The sequence below is a fragment of the Planococcus citri genome, chromosome 4 (assembly GCF_950023065.1).
Source record: "Planococcus citri chromosome 4, ihPlaCitr1.1, whole genome shotgun sequence".
Taxonomy (NCBI): domain Eukaryota; kingdom Metazoa; phylum Arthropoda; class Insecta; order Hemiptera; family Pseudococcidae; genus Planococcus; species Planococcus citri.
In genome coordinates, this window is record NC_088680.1 from 12,965,068 (window position 1) to 12,985,139 (window position 20,072).

General features: G+C 33.6%; 5 protein-coding genes across 7 annotated transcripts in view; 2 read left to right on the forward strand and 3 right to left on the reverse strand.

Moving 5' to 3' along the window:
• Tor (serine/threonine-protein kinase Tor) overlaps window positions 1–7,537 on the reverse strand; it is a 33,972-nt gene extending 26,435 nt beyond the window's left edge. Inside the window, exons 1-12 of one of the 2 annotated variants that reach the window (XM_065360621.1) lie at window positions 7,166–7,537; window positions 6,958–7,087; window positions 6,653–6,888; window positions 6,387–6,583; window positions 6,113–6,311; window positions 5,720–6,027; window positions 5,479–5,647; window positions 5,158–5,368; window positions 4,896–5,078; window positions 3,840–4,046; window positions 3,531–3,736; window positions 3,254–3,460 (exon numbers count right to left, since the gene is read on the reverse strand). In XM_065360621.1, coding sequence (XP_065216693.1) covers window positions 3,254–3,460; window positions 3,531–3,736; window positions 3,840–4,046; window positions 4,896–5,078; window positions 5,158–5,368; window positions 5,479–5,647; window positions 5,720–6,027; window positions 6,113–6,311; window positions 6,387–6,583; window positions 6,653–6,888; window positions 6,958–7,087; window positions 7,166–7,258 — 2,346 coding nt within the window. In that variant the 5' untranslated portion in view covers window positions 7,259–7,537. Of the gene's footprint in view, window positions 1–3,253; window positions 3,461–3,530; window positions 3,737–3,839; window positions 4,047–4,895; window positions 5,079–5,157; window positions 5,369–5,478; window positions 6,028–6,112; window positions 6,312–6,386; window positions 6,584–6,652; window positions 6,889–6,957; window positions 7,088–7,165 lie in introns of both variants that reach the window. The other variant, XM_065360620.1, reaches the window with a different exon arrangement.
• A 1,276-nt stretch (window positions 7,538–8,813) lies between these two features.
• On the reverse strand, window positions 8,814–9,352 carry Tom7 (Translocase of outer membrane 7). The gene is made up of 3 exons (XM_065360633.1): window positions 9,219–9,352; window positions 9,079–9,127; window positions 8,814–8,942 (listed from the first exon to the last, which is right to left on the reverse strand). Exons 1-3 carry the CDS (start codon window positions 9,310–9,312, stop codon window positions 8,927–8,929), a joined length of 159 nt encoding a protein of 52 aa, XP_065216705.1. The 5' UTR covers window positions 9,313–9,352; the 3' UTR covers window positions 8,814–8,926.
• Window positions 9,353–9,981: 629 nt separating this feature from the next.
• PIP4K (phosphatidylinositol 5-phosphate 4-kinase) lies at window positions 9,982–17,041 on the forward strand. Its single transcript, XM_065360627.1, has 8 exons — window positions 9,982–10,385; window positions 10,466–10,563; window positions 10,653–10,763; window positions 10,841–10,979; window positions 11,304–11,434; window positions 11,598–11,766; window positions 12,110–12,374; window positions 15,930–17,041. Exons 1-8 carry the CDS (start codon window positions 10,254–10,256, stop codon window positions 16,115–16,117), a joined length of 1,233 nt encoding a protein of 410 aa, XP_065216699.1. The 5' UTR covers window positions 9,982–10,253; the 3' UTR covers window positions 16,118–17,041.
• On the reverse strand, window positions 17,024–17,850 carry LOC135842942 (CDGSH iron-sulfur domain-containing protein 3, mitochondrial). The gene is made up of 3 exons (XM_065360631.1): window positions 17,627–17,850; window positions 17,352–17,558; window positions 17,024–17,283 (listed from the first exon to the last, which is right to left on the reverse strand). The coding sequence occupies exons 1-3, from the start codon at window positions 17,678–17,680 to the stop codon at window positions 17,089–17,091; spliced, it is 456 nt and encodes a 151-aa protein (XP_065216703.1). The 5' UTR covers window positions 17,681–17,850; the 3' UTR covers window positions 17,024–17,088.
• A 149-nt stretch (window positions 17,851–17,999) lies between these two features.
• Window positions 18,000–19,887, forward strand: SpdS (Spermidine Synthase). Of its 2 annotated transcripts, none has more exons than XM_065360630.1 (6): window positions 18,000–18,216; window positions 18,515–18,652; window positions 18,726–18,846; window positions 18,919–19,165; window positions 19,236–19,465; window positions 19,543–19,887. In XM_065360630.1, exons 2-6 carry the CDS (start codon window positions 18,522–18,524, stop codon window positions 19,675–19,677), a joined length of 864 nt encoding a protein of 287 aa, XP_065216702.1. In that variant the 5' UTR covers window positions 18,000–18,216; window positions 18,515–18,521; the 3' UTR covers window positions 19,678–19,887. The 2 variants fall into 2 exon arrangements, with proteins under 2 accessions (XP_065216702.1, XP_065216701.1); XM_065360629.1 differs by lacking the exon at window positions 18,000–18,216 and adding an exon at window positions 18,287–18,443.
• The last annotated feature ends 185 nt before the right edge of the window (window positions 19,888–20,072 follow it).

The following is a 20,072-nucleotide window of genomic DNA, read 5'->3' on the forward strand; positions in this document are numbered from 1 at the left end:
CAAAACTTCCATCCCTCACACTCACAGTCGACCCTCCTTCCACCATGAAACAATCATTTAATTAAACAGGTTCAAACCAATCTCGAGCCTCCAGCAAAAGTTGATTCTCCAGCTCCAGACGGAGCTGAAATCAACTTCAGCACCTCAAAGTTCAACCCGTAATAATTTTTTTAAATTTGAGATTTAAAAAAATACATTTTTCAACCAGTCATCCCAGATTTGGGATTAATCAGCCTTAATCGATTCAAAATATGTCATTACTGTAATTTACCGTAATTTTTGGTAATTAAACAGTAATTTACGGTAATTACCTTGAATTTTATTGTACTTTTTAGTAATTACAAAGTAATTTACTGTAATTTTTGGTAATTACCAAGAAATTTCCTACAAATTTTTGGTAATTATCAAGTAATTTTTCACAACTTTTGGTAATTACCCAGTAATTTACTGTAATTATAGGTAATTACACAGTAATTTACTGTAATTATAAGTAATTACCTTGTAATTTACCCTACTTTTTGGTAATTACATGGTAATTTACTGTATTTTTTGGTAATTAACCAATAAATCTAGGCAATTACCGAGTAATTTACCATAATTTTTGGCAGGGTTGTACATGTTTAAAACAAAAATGTTTTAAACAGAAATAGATGAAGGTGTTGATAGCAATCATGTTCAGGGCATTATGAATAGGTTGATAGCTTGGTTTTCGGCAAACAAAATGATACTAAATTTAAATAAAACACATTTCTTGGGATTTGGTAAGGTACCTTCTTCTATAACAGAAAGTTACAGAATAATAGATTCAACTAAATTTCTAGGAGTTCTAATAGACTCTGACTTAAAATGGAATAACCAAGTGGACCATTTAATCAAAAAACTTTCCACTTATACCTATTTAATACGACAGCTCCGTGAAATAACACACTCTCACACTTTAAAACTTGCATATTTTGGCCTATTTCATTCTAATCTGAGCTATGGAATAGCACTTTGGGGTGGTAATCCCAGTCTACTCCAACGTGTACTACTAATACAAAAAAGAGCTGTAAGAATAATGTTTCGAAAACATCCAAGAGAATCCTGTAAACCAGTCTTTATTGAAAACAACATACTGCCAGCTCCGTGTGAGTACATACTTCAACTGTGTATTATGATAAAGAATGGAATAATAAATCTCAAGGTACCTTCTCACACATATGAAACAAGATTCAAACATTTGGCAATAGGTGAAAATTTAAGAACAAAAATTATGCAAAATAACATTGATTTCATGGCCTCAAAAATTTATAATAAAATACCACAAGAACTAAAAAATATACAATCCAAAAACCTTTTTAAAAAGAAACTAAAAAATTGGCTACAGAGATATGCGTTCTATGATGTTGAAGAAATGCTGCAGCTAAACGCATAAGTTTACTTGTTTTCTTTGTTTTCTTTTTGCTTTTTTTATTCATTTATTTTCATTATTTTATTTCATTTATGTATTTCTTTTCTTTTTAAATTCCATTTTCAATCATTTTTATCATTTTAAACCCTTCTATAAATGTATGTAACATTGAAAAAATGGCCTGTATGCTACATGTTATTGATACCTATCTGTATTAGTACCTATATTTTATATGACATTGTAAATGCAGCGAAAGCTGTGACCTGCAATAAATATTTGAATTGAATTGAACACGTTTTAAACACATAGTTTTAAATTTAAACAAGAAAAAAACTGTTTTAAAACAAAAAAAAACACGTTTTTGTACAACCCTGATTTTTGGTAAATACACAGTAATTTACCACGATTTTTGGTAATTAAACAGTAATTTACGGTATTTATAGGTAATTACATTGAAATTTACCGTACTTTTTAGTACGTAATTGCAAAGTAATTTACTGTACTTTTTTTTGGTAATTACCAAGCAATTTCCTACAAATTTTGGTAATTACCCAGTAATTTACCAAAAATTCCGAATTTTTAGTAATTAAACAGTAATTTACTGTAATTGAGAGGCGTTTCGCGATATGGGTCCTTGTGGTGATTCGATGTTTTTTTTTTTTTATTGACGATTCCGACTTACCTTTTCACGAGAAATCGAATGGTGCAATCAGATTTTGCCTATCTCATCAACTTCTCGTTTTAAAAATTACTTGAACATGAATACTCAAAAACTCACATTTTTGGGAAATCGAATAACAACGTTTTTCGTTTGTTTTTGGTTTAAAAAAAAAGAAAGAAAAAGGTTGATGGAAAAATTATTTTATTGTTGTTAGTTGTTACCTAAGTAAAATTTCATGGCGAATCCGAATTTCTCGGTATTTTTTTGCGGGGTAGTCTGTAACGTTGTGTAAATTCGGCTATTCACCACAAGGTCCCTTTTCTAAATCACGGATATCAGGCGATAATGAACGAATTTCGTCAAAATTTCCCATCCAACCTATGCGCAAGACAACACTGCACCCGAAAATCAAAAAAAAAAAAAATAAAAATCGAAAAAATCGAAGCAATTCTATGTTTTCTCTCTCCTGAAAAAATCGAAATATCACCACAAGGGCCCTTATCGCAAAACCCCTCTCAATTATAGGTAATTACCTTATTACCTTGTAATTCATCGTACTTTTTACTAATTACATAGTAATTTACTGTATTTTTTGGTGATTAACGATTAAACCAATAATTTTAGGTAATCGCCCAGTAATTTACCATCATTTTTGGTAATTACACAGTAATATACGGTAATTATAAGAAATTACCTTGAAATTTACCGTACTTTTTACTAGTAATTGCAAAGTAATTTACGGTAATTTTTGGAAATTACCAAGTAATTTCCTACAAATTTTGGTAATTACCCAGTAATTTATCAAAAATAACGAATTTCTGGTAATTACACAGTAATTTACTGTAATTATAGGTAATTACGCGATAATTTACCGTCACAATTATAATTACCCAGGAATTTACAGGAGTAATTTTCCATAAGTCGATTTCTGAGTAATTTATTGTCAGAATAAATATCGATAGTTCAAAATTTGGCCTCAAGTTCAAAGTTTTGGTGACATAAAATTCTTTCAGTAAGCCAAACAATTCAATTTAGACCTTTGAAAAGTGGGTTAGCTAATTTCGATACTATTCCGAAAGTGAGTCGAGCATTTTCAGAAAATAAAATAAAAACACCACCTCGTCGACTCTTTTACCCAAGCTAGGGAAAAATTATGGTCGTTCTCTTAATTTACATGATTTTATATAAAACCGACGACTTACTTGAGCTAAATCACCAACACAGGTCAAAACGCTAATCAGCACGCCGGGATTGGGCTCCAATTCCTTCAGCTTCGGTACAAGTATTTTCAAAATCGGTTGCATATACGGACGCAGCAGACGAGGAGCGTTTACAGCCAAATGATCAAGCATTCTGGCACTCTGCTCCTTATTGCGACCCATTCCACTATGTTCCAATTCAGCCAGTACCTGAAATTTCAACCGTTTTAAATCTTGAAATTTTTCCAACCACCCCCCAAAAAAAAGTACATTTACACACTTGTATCAAAGTTTTTCTCAACGAAGGCATAACGTAGGCGGGATTCAGGTAACTTAATCTGCCCACAACGCACAAGGACATTTCTCGTATTTCGAAGCTTTCGTCGTTCAAGCCGACAAATAAAGCGTTGAGATTTTCGTATTGAGCTAAATAATGATCGAAGCTTTCATCCAGTGATTCGAAAACTGATAGGCGGACTTCGGCATCTTTAAAACAAATCCATCGTTAAATTACGTTAAAGAAGATTCTTCAACAGAAATAGCTCTCAAAGAGGGGAGGGGAGGGGAGGGAAAGGGGAAGATGAATCACCTGTATCGGTAATAGCGACCATCAGCAGCTTTCCTAGAACATCAGCAACGGTGGTTACTACAGTTTCAGAATGTTGATGAGTTGATGATTCGATGGCTAATCTAAGTAATCTGCTGCACGTGTGGACTGCTTCGATTCTCACTTGACGCTGTTCGCTGCTCAGGAAGTGATCGGCGCATCGACAGACGAATTGGAGCAAAGAATGTCCTGAAAAAATACACCAAATTTATATTAAACAAAATTGAAAGTCTGGGGTTAAATTTCAAAGGTTTTTTTTTTTTTTTTTTTTTCGTTGGTAAATATGGCAACACTTTTTGATCCATCAAAAAAACAGTTGGCCACCAAAGTAAATTTTTGATTTTTTGTGATAATTTTTTCTACGATAATTGATCAATTCGGTGAAAAAAAAAATTGGAAAAACGTGCCAAAAAATCATCGATTTTGAAGAAATGTCACAGGTAAAATGAAAATACCCTCGATCATCTTAAATTTTACAAAATTAATTCGTATCGCGTTCCGCAGAATTAACATTTCTGGACTATGATCACATTTTGGTCATTCCTGTGGACCTATTGGTTCTGCTTGCTGAATTTCCTACTGAATTTATTCTCTATAGCAGTCCTCTCCGGTCTAGTTTGGTACTGGTGGAAAGAGTTACTCGATCAACAAGAACGCAACAAGGGCTTGAAACCGGTAACCGTTCGAACCACCACGACGACCACCAAACCAACCACAACCACAACAAAACCAACCACACCTCAACAAACGACTCCTTCAACGCCGAAAGCAACAACACCCAAAACAACGACTACGAAGCCTACAACTACGACTCCGAAGCCTACCACAACGACGACCAAACCGACAACGACTACGAGTCCTCCAGAAGAAGAAATAGATATCGAGGTCGAAACCACTCACAAGAAACGAAAATTGAAACGAAAAGCCAAGTTCTTCTTTACGTAGACAGACTCGAGTGGTACATGTTTTAAATTATTTTTTAATCGATTGGTTTAAGTAAAACAAAACGAATTCCAAGAGGTTAGAATTTTTCTTTACCGTCAAAATTGAAACTTCCCAAGGTCCTTAGAGCCAGGACAATGCTAGGAACGTCTGATTCGGCTGTGGAAGTTGAAGTGCTCATGCTTGATGAGTTGGAAGACGAGGGTAAATAGTTGGCCGGCATTCCTGGGTGTCTGAATTGTTTGTTCATTAGCACCTTTGACAGCATACCCAACAGACCTGAGAGAAATATGGAGGAGAGGATTAGTAAATGTGTTTGAGCAAATAGGCATAGGCGTATTTGTTGAGACGGGTGTACCTTCTGAAATATCTTTTTTGAGAGCTGGTATATTGGTGGCGAGTTCCCTCAGGGCGATAGTTAGAGATGAACTGAGTCCAGTGGAGAGCATAAGCTCGAGTAATTCTTTCACATCGTTTTTGATCTCGTTTTTGACTGCGTGACCAAGGAGAGTGATGCAGATGAAGACCGAAGGATCCAAATTAGGCATTCTTTTCTTCGTTGAACCCTCCTGAATGCAGAATTCACCAGTAGTTAGAATCACTTACTTCGGATTGTTCGTGATGAAATCAAAAAGACTCGATTTTGTATCGAGCACAAGCACACGAGCAATGAAATTACCTTCGATGGCAGAGAAGCTCGTATCACTTCCATGATTTTGGGTAAATGGGGTTTAATATTTTCTTCAACTGCTACAGCGATCAAACCAATAGTTGTGAATGCCAGGGATCGATCTCGATCTTTACTTCTCAGAGTTGACAATAAATACACCATACTCGCGTTCAAATGACTGAAAAATAAAATTTTAATAGTTTCAAAGAGGGAAAAAAACGCATTTAAAATTTGAAAATCCGCGACTAACTTTTTAATAAATTTTTCTCTATTGAAGGCCGCCAGTCGAGGTAATATTTTGGGTAGAATTTGTTGAATGTAAATATTACGCGATATCCTTTGGGATAAAATATTGCTACACACTTCGTCGAAGTGCTCGGAAAGTAAGGCTCGACAAACAGAGCTCTCGTGTAATAAAGTTGCCTCAGGCATTCCTAATTGATTTCCGGAACTAGTCCCTCCGAGTGATAAACCAAATCCTAGCGAGCTCATGACAGGTTGTTTGTTTTTCTTTATCGATAATGGGGATTTTAACGGTGGTAGAACGTTTATAGCATCCTGTAAAACGAGAAAAACATCATCATAATCAACAAGTAGCTCGATCCAGAGAGGAATGAAGAAGGTGACATCAAACTCTACCAACCCCTAACGATAAACTTTGATTAAATTCCAACTTCTGCATCAGCTCTTCGTAATATCGTTCCCAGTGCACGTTACTAACGCGGAATAATTCGTTCAAAACGAGCAATGAACCGTGAATATAGTCATCTCTGTTGATACCTTTCTCACGAATCAGCATTTCATCTAAGCCCATGCAAGCTTCTTCGTAACAATTTTTATACCTACATCAACAAATAAAATAATTAATACAATACGCAATTGACGAAAAAAGCTCAGAAAGTGAGGAAGTAATGTACCATTGAGGCTTTTGAGTTTGTTTGGCAGTTTCTCGCTGAGCAGTTACAACTAAAGCAGCTCTCAAAGCTTCGGCTCCGGTTTCTCTAATGGCAGGTTTAGGATCACGCATAACGATGAATATATGATCAAAAAACTGCTGCACTTGTTGAAAAAAATAAGTTGGTACAGCGACAGCCAGCTCTCTCAAAATCAAAACCTGAAAATGCAAACGTGATACAAAATATTCGGCGAAATAGTCGTCGAAATCCCATTAAATGAAACTAACAGCAGCGTGACGTTTTCCTTCGTGTCTGTCGCCGCTCAGCCATTCGAATGCTCTTTTAACTTCAAAATCAACGTAACCAGCGGAACACGATCCAGACGTGAGGGTTATTTTACCAACAGTTTTGGCAGCTAGTTCCATAACACCTACGTCACTAGATGGAAGCAAATTGCGCAGATACAACGCGAATCTGCTGATACGGTTGTTGGTGTTTCCAACATCAGCACCGATGAGACAAACTACGAAGATGTAACAAATATTAGATTTAAATCGCTTCGAACGAAGATTACTCAACGATATGGATATACCTATGGCTAAAATACCGCCTTTTTTCTCATTTACATCGTTGCTCGATACCATTTCGAATATTATATGATTAAAATCGTCCAAAAACGCAGCTAGTTCTTCGGGTGACATTTCACGAAGCTCGGTTCGTACCTGAAAATATGACCAGCGTTGAGATAACGTCATACAATTAAATAATACGCAATTACGCACACCTCAACGTGTACTTACGAAGTGATACAAATCACGCGCCGTTTTCATTCGAAACTCGGCGTTTTTGGATTTCAAACCATTGGTGAATTGCTGCGTGCGTGTGAGAGACATCCTGATGGTTTTTTCGGTGCAATAATCCGCTAATGAAGATGTTATACGAGAAACTGATTAGTTCGTGATGATATCCATGATGGAGTTGAGGCTGTTGCTAGCTTCAGTTCAAAACGCGTGATTCCTGATCCAAAGTAAGACGAGGTTTGTTCCGTCGTTGCATCTCAACTCGAATAATCACTAAAAACACTCGAAACACGAATTTTCACTATAAATAACGTAGATTATTCAATTAAAATCGGCGATAAACGAAATTTTTTCATGCATTCAAGCCGTGTGTTTAATTGTTTATATTTTTAAAAATGTGCAATGACCTTTGACAAGAATGGAACGGAATTGAAATAACAAATAGCGAAAATCAACCTTAAGGTGAATGCAATTGATACGTTTTTTAGGTGGATTATGCTGATCGTAAATTTATCAAAATTCAAGTTACATGTTGGTAACATTGGTATTTTATCAATGTCAATGTTAGTTTTGGAAAAAGCGATAAAAAAAAACAATCGAAATCGAAATCTGAAAATTCTGCACAGTTTTGACGTATTCTAAATTTTCTTGGTGCTTTTGTTATAAATTTGAAAATTTTTACGATTTTCGTGGATGATTAAGAACATATCGTGGTTCGCAAATCGTAGCTTCGATGGATATATACTGTATTCCGGATATTTGCTCGAGTAGTCAATACTGCTGTGGAAAAAATGAATGCTGCACTAATTTTTCTTTCACCCCTTATGTCATGTAATTTCAATCTCATTCTATTACTTGTTTCCGAACTAGACTTATTCATTTCTTATAATTGCTTTCTCAGGCTTTGAGCTGTAATAATAATTTCCTTTCGATTTGTTACAGATTAGGAATACTCTTACTAGTCGCAATATTAGCCTATTGGGTATGGTTGTTGCTCAGAAAACGTCGTACAAACAGCATGAAGATATGCGATTTCGATGACGAAGAACCTTTAATGAATAACACCGATATAAGAACGGTTGTAAGTCTTTTTTATACGAAATCAATTTTACTTTCGAACTAACCTGACCGTCATTTAAGGACTGGACTGGAGTGTCACATAAGTGATATTCAAGCTCACTGTACACTCATTCATTCGATGTGTATCTGTTTTAGGATTGATGTCTTCATTCCACTATACCAAAGATCAGCTCATCCTAAGACTAATTATAATTTATTTATTGTTTTCATATTGAAAGAATCCTCCGGAACCATCAACTTGCTCTATGAACCATGCAAGTTACATGCTACCATTATCGTATTTTAAAAACTAGTTTAAGTAATTATTGATCGAATGATAAATTCGCCAGTATGATTCTAAAAACTGAGCCTACATTGTATTTTGAAAAAATATCGAATTTACTAAACATTATTACGAATGCGTGTTCCTCTAGTTATTAGAATTCTAAGTACTTAAAATGTACGCAGAGAAATCGCTTCATGTTGTCTATGTAACTTTCAGTATTCTTGCGTGCATTTTTTATTTGTTTTCATTTCGTCCAATGTACATTTAATTTCGATTAATTGCACAAATAAAACAAATGTTGGATAATACGTAAAGGTATTATATTTTATCGACTTCATATAACACACATTTTAACATAAAATACTCAGGTACCCAGATTATCTATCTACTCATGGTGCGGAGACGAGATACAATGCCTACTGCCATAATAAACTGTAACAGACAATCAAATCGTTTCATTTTACAATAAACCTATTTACTTTGAACTGGAGCAAAGTACAATACGTCAAAAGACATACTAAGTAATCATAAAGACAGATAAATCATCGATAATGAAAATGATCTTTACCTTAGAAGAGAGAACGAAGGCATTCCAGGATCAGCTCCTTTTTGGAAACCTAAGAGTTACACACAAGATTAAGTAAGTAGAAATCATAATTATGAGAAAGTCTCTCATCGTTAATGCGAATATATTCTCAAAAAACTTACCCAAGTAAATGATAGTTGGAATGAAACCCCAGTGGAATGTGACTCTCATGATACCGAATAAGAATGATATTCTGCTTCTAACGTCTGAATTCATGATGGCGAATGATGAATTATGCTTCAATAACTTATCTTCGGTTGAAATTACGACGAATTTTCAACAACTTTACTAATTATTATAAGTTTTTCGCTAAAATAATCGAGCACTTCCAAAATATCAGAGAGGATTATCAATCAATCACATCAATCACATGATTGTTTTATTTTTTTCTAGAAGAAATTTCTGATGAAATGCGAACTTTTTCACAGTTGGTAACATTGTTTGAAATTTTTTTCAGGTTTTTTGTTTTTCAATTTTTTACAGTTCAAATTAGAAATTTTGAAATATTTTAACAAAAATGTTCTACTTGAATAAAAAATTAAGCTGTTTGTTCATAAAAACTCGAAAATGGATGAACTTGGATAAAAAAATTTAATAAAGTGAAATTCCAAAGTTTCAGTGTTGCTAATATCAAAGCTTTTTCTCCACTACAAGTTTGACAAAATTTTGATTTTATTTCTAAGATAAACTTTTATGTGAATTTTGATCACCTCAAAATATTTTTATTCAAATTAAATTAATTCTAATCTCGATATATTTTCTAAATTTGCGAATTTTCCTCGAAAGTAAAATTCAATTCCATCGCAACTCGCATTTAAAAACCCTCTTCGAGGCAACCCTTGCTGAATTTTTTTTATCAAAGTGGGAGGTAAAAAAAATAATGTTTGTGTTTTAGTGTGTGTGTCTGTATTTGTATGGGTGTGATGTTGCGATTTTTGGCTAAAGGGCAATTTCTTCAATTCTAGTAAATTTTTAATGTTTTTCCGCCTTTTCGAAACAATATTCGAGTTAACTAGCGTTACTAATTACACTGATAAAACTCTACCGTGCATACGTGCTATCGAATCAATGGTGTCTATAATTTAATCCCGTTCGTGTTTACACTGCGTCTTCGGTGGTTCGTTTATATTCGCAATTCCAATTCGACTCGAATTAAAATGAATGCCGGTATTCAAGGAGGGCTGAGTAAACTCAAAAAGAAACATTTTCGAGTCAAGCATCAAAAAGTCAAACTATTCCGAGCCAATGAACCATTGTTATCAGTTTTCATGTGGGGAGTAAATCACACTGTAAGTAGCGGTTCCGTCTTACTCTATATTAAGCTATCCTTGTTGTTGAAATTTCATCTTAAATGTTTACTATTTCGCAGATCAACGAATTAAGTCATGTAACGATACCAGTAATGCTTTTACCTGATGACTTTCGAGCCTACTCAAAGGTGAAGGTGGACAATCATTTATTTAATAAGTAAGTTACTCATCGCTGCGGTAAATATTCAATCAAAATATCGATTTTGCCAAGTTGTAAAAAACATTAATGTTTTATGATTTTCCAAGGGAAAATATGCCGAGTCATTTTAAAGTCAAAGAATACTGTCCGTTGTTGTTTCGAAACTTACGTGAACGATTTGGTATCGATGATTTGGATTACAAAGAATCATTAACCAGGTATTGATAATCAGCGTTTTACGTACGAAATTTGTAATTCACGCTTTAATCGATGATTCATTTGTGATGTTTCGCAGATCACAAGCAATCGCAATCGACTCTCCGGGCAAATCAGGAGCTAAATTTTATCAGTCGTATGATAAATTATTCATCATTAAATCTCTCACACGGGAGGAAGTAGAAAGAATGCATTCGTTTTTGAAACATTACCATCCGGTAAGTGAGAGTGATAACTAATGGAAGTTTAGCACGAACCACATTACTCATAATTAGACATCCAGTTGCGCCAAATCTATCGCTAAAACCGACGCTTTGAAAAGTTGGAAAAGTTGACCTTGATTTGGAAAACACATTGATAATGAAATACCCGACTACCTACCTATCTAACGACTTGTTTTCAATTCTTTTATACCCGACAGTAAAAAACATTTATAGGTTTTGCTCACCTCTTTCGTCGTCGTCTCTGACCCAGACGTAGAATAGCAATTACGATGCACTCAAGTTGATTACTTTTCTTTTTTTTTATTTTTATTATTGCAGTATATCGTTGAAAGACACGGAAAAACATTGTTACCACAATATTTGGGAATGTATCGTTTGACAGTCGATGGTGTCGAATATTATCTAGTCGCTATGCGTAACGTATTCAGTAGTCATCTTGCTACTCACAGGTATCATTTTTTTTTTTTTCGAAAATCTTGGCTCAAATTTGTCACCATTTTGCTTATGCTTGGTGTAAGGAAATTGGCTGTAGAAAATAATAATTATAATATGGCTCGTGTCCAAAAAACTTCGAATTAATTAATATTCCGCTTTTGTGGGTTTGTTTTGCAGAAAATTCGACTTGAAAGGCTCAACTGTCGACAGAGAAGCGTCGGATCGTGAGAAAGAAAAAGATCTTCCGACCTTTAAAGATAACGACTTCGTTAAAGAAGGCATGAAAATTTATATAGGAGACGAAGCTAAAGAGAAATTATTGAATACGTTGACTCACGACGTCGAAGTAAATTAATTCGCTCGAATTGTAGAAAAATACGCCCTCGTGGTCTATTTATAGTGTCACTGTAACTTTGAATCGAGCCTTTTAACTTTCAACGTTGTATTTTTGTTGAGGTTTCTCGAGTTCGAAGCTTTCAAAACTGATGTAATCAGTTTTGGTAAAAGAGATTCACCACGTTTGGAAAAAAAAGTTGTGAACTTGAGGAATAATAATACTCTCAAGTGCCTCTGGGGTTCTCCTTTCATGCAAATTTAAAATTCCAGTGACACTGTAAAAAGAACACTTGGCCTCTTTGGATATTTTTTGATTCATTGTTGTTGTTTTTTTCGTTCATTCCATCTTGTAGTTTCTAACTAAATTGAACCTGATGGATTACTCGTTGTTGCTGGGCATTCACGACTGCAATAGAGCCGAACAAGAGCGCGCCGAACAACCTCAAGACAACGGCGATATCGGCGAAGACGACGAAGACAGCGAGGACCCTGAAAGAATGCAGTGGTGCTCAACACCTCCTGATTCACCGCACACATTGATGCGCGAGATCAGCTTGCAATACGACATTACTAATATTATTCCAGAACTAGATATTTACGCGATTCCCAGCGCAGATAGTAAGTTGCTCGCTACGAAATCTTTACCATTGGTCGACTCCGATCGAGCTGAAATTTTGGCTAGCTGAAAGATCGAGATAGCCAGACCTCAGGAGCGAATTTTCAACTGGATTTTTGACGACTTTTTGAAAGTAGTAGAAGTAGCCTATTGCTGCAATTAATTTTCCAAAAAATAGAAATTATGAAGATGAAAATCTGAAACAGATTATATTTACCAAAATCGACCCTTCAAATCAATTGGCACCAATTTTCAGCCGATCTGGAGCCTCCAGCAAAAGTTGGATTTTCTTCAGCAATTTCAAATCGCTCCAGAATGCGTTGTAATCAACTTCATCGGCTGAAAATTTAATCCTGCCATGAGTTCAGATCTATCCGAGATGAAGAATCGAGAAGTGAATTTTTTTTACAAATTGAAAAATCTCAAATTGAGAAAAAAAATCCAAAATCATCAAGTTTTGCAACAAATTACTCAAAAATATTGATAAAAATCGTCGCTTGTTTGTCTAAAATTTCTCACTTTTTTTCCAAAAATTATTCAAAATCCATAAGCCTTGCTTTGTTGCAAATTACCAAAATTTGCATTTTTGCTAAAATTTTCGAAATCTTGCTATCTGCCAACGTTTCTCCAAAACAGCCTTTTTTCTTCAAGAACTTGCAAGAAAATCTCCCTTTTTCGACAAAAATTGTGCAAAAGTGCCATTTTTTCTTTATTTGTGAAAAATTTCCAAAAAGTTCAACTTTTTGCAAAATTTTTGCAAAAATTCTCGCTGTACACAAAATCGTTCAAAAATTGCCAAGTCTCACTTTTTTGCCAAAAATTACTAAAAATTGTCGTATTTTTGCATAAAAAAAAAACTTAAATTGCCAAAATAATTTATCTGTTCGCTATAAAAGGCTATAATTTATTTTTATCTAAAACTCTTAGAAATGATCTTTTTTGCAGAAAATTTTAAAAACTGTCACATTCTTTCAATTACTTGAAAGTCCAGTTTTTTTTTTTCAAAAGCAACCTAAAAGTATCGTCTTTTTGCTAAAACTGACATAAAAGCTTTGCCTTTTTGCTAATCTCACTCCAATGTTTAAAATTGCCACAACATTTACTTTTCATACCTCAAAGTTTCAAAATAATTTTAGTTTTCTGAAAAAAATTGGAAAAAGGATAATTTTTTTGCTTAAATTCATAAAAATTGATTTTTTTCCAAAAATTACCAAAACTTTTTTTTATATTCAAACAATTTCAACTCGAATTACCAAAAAATAAGAATCATTTTGTTTACCAATAATTGCCAAAACTCTGCTTTTAGCTAAAATTGTTGAAAAAATTTCCTTTTTATCAAAACAGCTAAAAATTGTTGTTTGGTTGCAAAAAAATTCCAAAAGTTTCACTTTTTTTTCAAAAATTGTCTAAAAACCTCGCTTTTTTTTGGAAAAATTACTGCCAATTATTGTCAATAAAATGGCTAAAATATTCAAAAATGATTTTTGCCAAATATTGACTAAATTTTACTTTGAAAAACGTATCTACTTTTTTTACAGTTCAAATTTTTTTTTGTTTTCCCAGAAATTGCCAATAAGCTCTTTCATTTTGCTTTTTACAAAAAATTGAAATTTTTGTCAAAAACTGCGAAAAATCTCACTTTGTTTCCAAAAATTACCAAAACTTCTAGTTTGTTAAAATAGTCGAAGTCTCGCTTTCTTCCTACATTTCTCAAAAACAGCCCTTTTCTACAAAAAATTGCAAGAAAATCTCACTTTTTCGACAAAAACTGCACAAAAGTGGCACTTTTCATTTTCATGTAAAAAATTCCTAAAAAGTTAGCTTTTTGTAAAATATTTACAAAAATTCTCGTTGTATGTACATAAAATCGTTCAAAAATTGCCAAGTCTCACTTTTTTGCCAAAAATTACTAAAAATTATTGTCATATTTTTGCAAAAAAAAAAAAACGAAAATTGCCAAAAAATTTTACTTGTTTGCTAAAAATTGCTAAATTTATTTTTACCTAAAATTCTTAAAAATTATCTTTTTTCCAAAAAATTTTAAAAAACTGCCACTTTTTTCAATTACTTAAAAGTCCAGCTTTTATTTCAAAAGCAACCTAAAAGTATCGCTTTTTTGCTAAAATTGTCAAAATGAGCCACTTTTCTCCAGAAAGTTGCAAAAAAGTCCCACTTTTTTAACAAAAAAAATTGTACAAAATTATTGTCATTGTTTTGCATAAAATTTTCAAAAAGTCTTGCTTTTTGCAAAAATTTGCTAAAAGTATCTCTAAAGCATTAAAAATAAGGAGAGAGTTTTTTCTTTTCCAAGTATCTCTTTTTGCCAAAAATTCCTGAAAATTGTCCTTTCTTTGCAAAAGTTCAAAAAACACTGTCGCTTCTTAGTTTTTTGCAATAATTTTTTTAAAGTGTAGCTTTTTGCCAAAATTCCCAAGAAAGCTCTGCCTTTCAAAGCTGTTTGTAAACATTTTCAAAATCTCACCTTTTATTGGCCGGAAATGGCCAAAAATTCTCAGGCCAATGTTTAAAATTGCCACAACATTTACCTTTCATATCTTAAAGTTTCAAAATAATTTTAGTTTTCTGACAAAAATTTGGAAAAAGTATAATTTTTTTTCCAAAATTGATAAAAATTTTTTGTTTTTTAGAAAAATTGATTTTTTTCCAAAAATTACCCAAATTTTCCTTTTTACATTCGAACAATTTCAACATAAATTACCAAAAAAATAAGAATAATTTTGTTTACCAATAATCGCCAAAACTCTGCTTTTAGCTAAAATTGTTTTAAAAAAATTTTCTTTTTATTTAAATAGCTAAAAATTGTTGATTGGTTGCAAAAAAATTCCAAAAGTTTCACTTATTTCAAAAATTGTCTAAAAATCTCGCTTTTTTGGATAAATTACTGCCAATTATTGCCCAAAAAAATGGCTAAAATATTCAAAAATGATTTTTGCCAAATATTGACAAAATTTCACTTTGAAAAACTTACTTAATTTTTTTTAACGATTCAATTCCTCCTCCCCCCTCCCTAATTGCCAATAAGCTCTTTCATTTTGCTTTTTCCAAAAAATTTGAATTTTTGTCAAAAACTGCAAAAGATCTCACTTTGTTGCCAAAAATGGCCAAAGTCTCGGTTTTTGTTTTCCCAAAAATTTGTAAAATACTGAGTCCAACTTTAAATTAACTAAAACCTGTTTTGTTTTAAGTAATTTTTTGTACATCAAAGCTCGTATTTTGTCACTTTTTTGGTCAATTTTCGAGTTTTTTTAGGCCCTAAAGTTGTTTGGGGGGGGGGGAATTGTGTGTTTCAAATTTTTATCTCTATGTTTGCCTTTTTTGTGGGAGATTAATGTACCGATAGGTTCAAAAATTGCCAAGAATCGAAAAATTGACGATGGTTTCTGAAAATTTGGTTCTAAAGGGAATCAAACTCCAGCTCGATCAGAGTCAACGAGTTGTAAAGGTTCCCTTGTCAAATCATCTACCATCCAATTCAGCATTAAGCGATTAATTACTCATGTTATATTTTTTAAATCCTTTTTTTTTTTTTTTTGTAGATGCTCCGGTCAAAGAAATCTATTTTATCGCTTTAATAGACGTTCTAACACACTACGGTGTTAAAAAACAAGCTGCCAAAGCAGCCAAAACCGTCAAATACGGCGGCAACGTGGATGGCATATCGACCTGCGATCCCGAACAATACGGCAAAAGGTTTATTGAATTTTTATCAAAAGCTATCGAATGATATCGATAGCCATGGTTTTTGTGTTACCCTTCAATATTGGTACTTTTCCTTTCTTTCTTTCTTTCTTTGTTTTTATTTCCTCCATTTATGTATGATTTAGTCAGTATTTACGTATTATAAGTGTAGGTTTTTCTTCTATTAGATTATTTGCCAAAGGTACCTCGTTAATCAGAGGTTATACTTTTTTTATTACTCGACGAAAAATCACTCTTTTTTTTCGTCCATTGGAAAAATTTCTCGTTTACAAATATGAGTATTATATTTGGTGTAGAATAATCGGTACGATTGTGCCAGTGTAAAGAGATAGAAAAAATTAGTCGAAGACGGATCAGTATTACAGACTATTATCACTTTAAAGGAAAAAAAAAGTGTCTCAAATATCAAACTATATCTTATATATATACTATAATATGTTTAGATCCAGTTGTTACAACTTTTTTTTTTTTGTTTTTACCAAATCAAAGTTTAAGACGTGTTTTTTTTTCTTTGCTGAATTGTCGTTGAGAACAAGAAAAGAAAAAAAACCGGTTCCTAATTTCATAAGTACTCTTTTTCGGTGTGTACGAAGTTAAAGCAACAAATTGAGTAATGTTCAACATCACTACTAGCCATTTATGTAATCGTAGTATTATCGAGAAGAAGAGTTTAAAAATGTACCCTGTAAGCAAATGCATTTGATAAATCGCTATATTCTTAAGGTTCTATTTTAAGCATGAATGTGATTTTGATATTTGCAATTACATAATATCTTGTTCTTTTCGCCGCCTACAAAATACGTGTTAGCACGTAGAAATGGCTTTCGTTTATGAAACGTTTTTCGCTTTTAAATTGTAGAAATTACGCGCCGAGATTTATTTCTACCTTTATATGGAATTTATTACGATCATATAGAATGTAAAATAAACATTATTAAAATAACGAAAATTGTTTAATTTCTAACTATGTACACGATATTGTACAAAATTAACCCCTTAACCGGTACAAGTGAATTTATTTTTGCAAGCTTCTATGACATCGGGTGATCTATGGGAACCGTCGCAGAAAGGACGATTTTTCGTCTGTTTACAACAACACAGGTAGTATTCTTTCGATTCGGATACGGAGAAACGTACTGGGCGGAGTTTTATATCCCAAAGATAGAATTTATGGGTACCGTCGCATAAGGGCTGTAAAATACACAGTGTGAGGTATAAATAGAGGACTGAAAGTGTGATTAAAGAGCAGAAGAGGTTACCTGAGTGTGACCTTGTCCGCATAAACACCAAGTGTACGTTTTTCCGGCTTCTAGATACATTTTAAATGGTTTGCTGTCGTATGGTAATCCGTTACCTTTTTGACGGTGAGCTGAGATGTGCTGTTCTAGGGTGTTTTTCGGTATACTAGCATCTTTTTCTTCTGCAGGCTTCATTCGTCTGGACTTTGGGGCATAGTTACGAGAAAGCTGGGGAAACGAAGAGTAAATGAGTGAAATAAGAACATGAAATGATGAAGTAGTCGAGAAAAACTCACCGGTACGAATCGAGCTCGATGTGGGAGCTCCCTCAGCAATGGAGCTAAGTTCATTTTGGCAGGAGAAGATGTAAATGCCTTCGAAGAGATGTAGTTTCTTGAAATAATCAATTTTAACAACACATATGTCTTAAAATTGGATTAATTAAACTTTTAAAACAAATTTTGGAATGGAAAATTGCAAAAAAACTTATCAAAATTATCAAGTTGAGCAAAAAAAATAAAAATAATTAAAAAATAAAATTTTGACATTGGCTTTCTATTTTACCGAAGGATATTTCAGGCAGCATGAAAACCGGTAAATATCGATAATTACCGTAATTACCTAGAAATTCCTAATTTTCTCAGAAGTGTTTTACAAAAAATTTCTTTATCAATCTTTTGATAATTTTCTGCTTTGAATTTCGAAGTTGTTCAATTTTGAACCATTTATCTTGAAAAACTAATTAATTTGTTGAGATTTTTCGCCAGATTGGACTCTGTTTTGTTTGAAATCCAGACAGCAACCGGCGTTAACCACGTTATTGGACTTTACACCGAAACACGATCGTATTGTTATCGGCGTACCCTTATCGTATTTCCACTAATTGGTAATTAATTTTATATATTATCGATATTTAAACTCCAATGTAGTAATTTATGAAATGATTATATTGTATTCGAGACGAGATAATGAATTCCCACCGTCTACAATACCTCATCACTTCCCATTCTTGATTTACTCATCGGTGTGAATTGGTTCGGTATTGTAGACCTCTGTTCAATATTTTGTTGCTTTTTTGCCAACCTCTCGAGTAAAATTAATCAAAATGGCAAGGTTTGTCTAGGTATCTTGTCTGTGGTGACATTCGAGTATTGTATTTTAACCGGATGTGTTGTTTTTTGCAGAATAAACATGGATGCATTGAAGAAAGGATGGTTCAGCGAAGTGAGTGACATGTGGCCCGGCATTTGCCTATCGTTCGAAGTAGAAAAGGTTATTCACTCGGAGAAGTCTAAATATCAAGATATCATGATGATCGAAACGTAATAAACCCCTCAAACGTTATATTTACGTTCAATTGTTCCAATTTCTAACGAAATTTATTCTCGATTGCAGTAAAAACCACGGTAGAGCTTTGATACTCGATGGTATCATTCAATGCACCGAATTCGACGAGTTCTCTTACCAAGAAATAATCTCTTTTTTACCATTATGCAGCCATCCTTGTCCAAAAAAAGTAAATTGAGATAAATTTAAACGATATCTGCTCCAGTGAACGAATTCATTAATGTAAAATCTTACTTTAAAGGTTTTAATCGTCGGAGGAGGTGACGGTGGAGTCGCTAGAGAAGTTTCCAAACACCCTGCAGTCGAGGAAATCGACCAAGTCGAGATCGACGAAAGAGTAGTCGAAGTTTCTAAGCAGTTTTTACCGAGTATGGCCTGCGGATACAACGATCCTAAAGTGAATTTGATCATAGACGACGGTATCAAGTTCATGGAAGCGAATAAAAACAAATACGATGTGATTATCACCGATTCATCGGATCCTGTCGGTTCGTATTGATCATTAATCTATCTGAATTCAGTCTCGAGGAGATTTTTATGTAATTTTCTGCATTATAGGTCCAGCTGATTGTTTATTCCAACGTAAATACTTCGAATTAATGAAGGAAGCTTTACGTCCCGGTGGTATCGTCTGCTCCCAAGCAGGCTCCGTCTGGTGTAACTTGGACACATCCACCAAATCGTACGAACACTGCAAAAATGTGTTCGCTAAAAGTGCCTATGCTTACGCCTGTGTCCCTACTTACCCGAGTGGACAAATTGGTTTCGTTTTAGGAAGCACTAATCCGGTAAGTGTTCATTCGAGTGCTTTAAAAACCGAAAGTGAAGATAAAACTTTCATTACGTGTTATCTTATCTCATTTAGGAAACCGATTTCCCAAAACCGGCGTATATTTTATCGGAAGAATTGCTAGAAAAGAAGAATATCCGATATTATTCACCCGCAGTGCACACGGCAGCGTTCGCTTTACCTCGTTCTTATCAGAAATACTTTGTATGAGCAGATGCAGAACCAGCAAGTCGGTAGCTTTCTTTACATTGCAACTTTTCTCGGCTGTGAGTTAAATATTAATTATTTAGAGATGTCAGAAAGGTAATCTAATCAAGAACCATTATTCATATTACTGATACGGTACTTAGCATACCCTATTTAGTCACCTGCAATCATGTCCATTAATTTAAATCATCAAATATATTATTTCCAAGATGATTCGTCGTGAGATTTTTCATTTTTGTTTGATTTTTTTTTATCCCTGAAAGGAAAGGGAATTCATCGTACCTTATTTTAAATTCATTGTGAAGAAAAAAAGTGCCAATTTCATGCTAAAATGATTTTTTGTCTAGTAAATTGTCAATATCAAGCCACGTCCCCTTTCTAAATCAACTTTCGAGTAT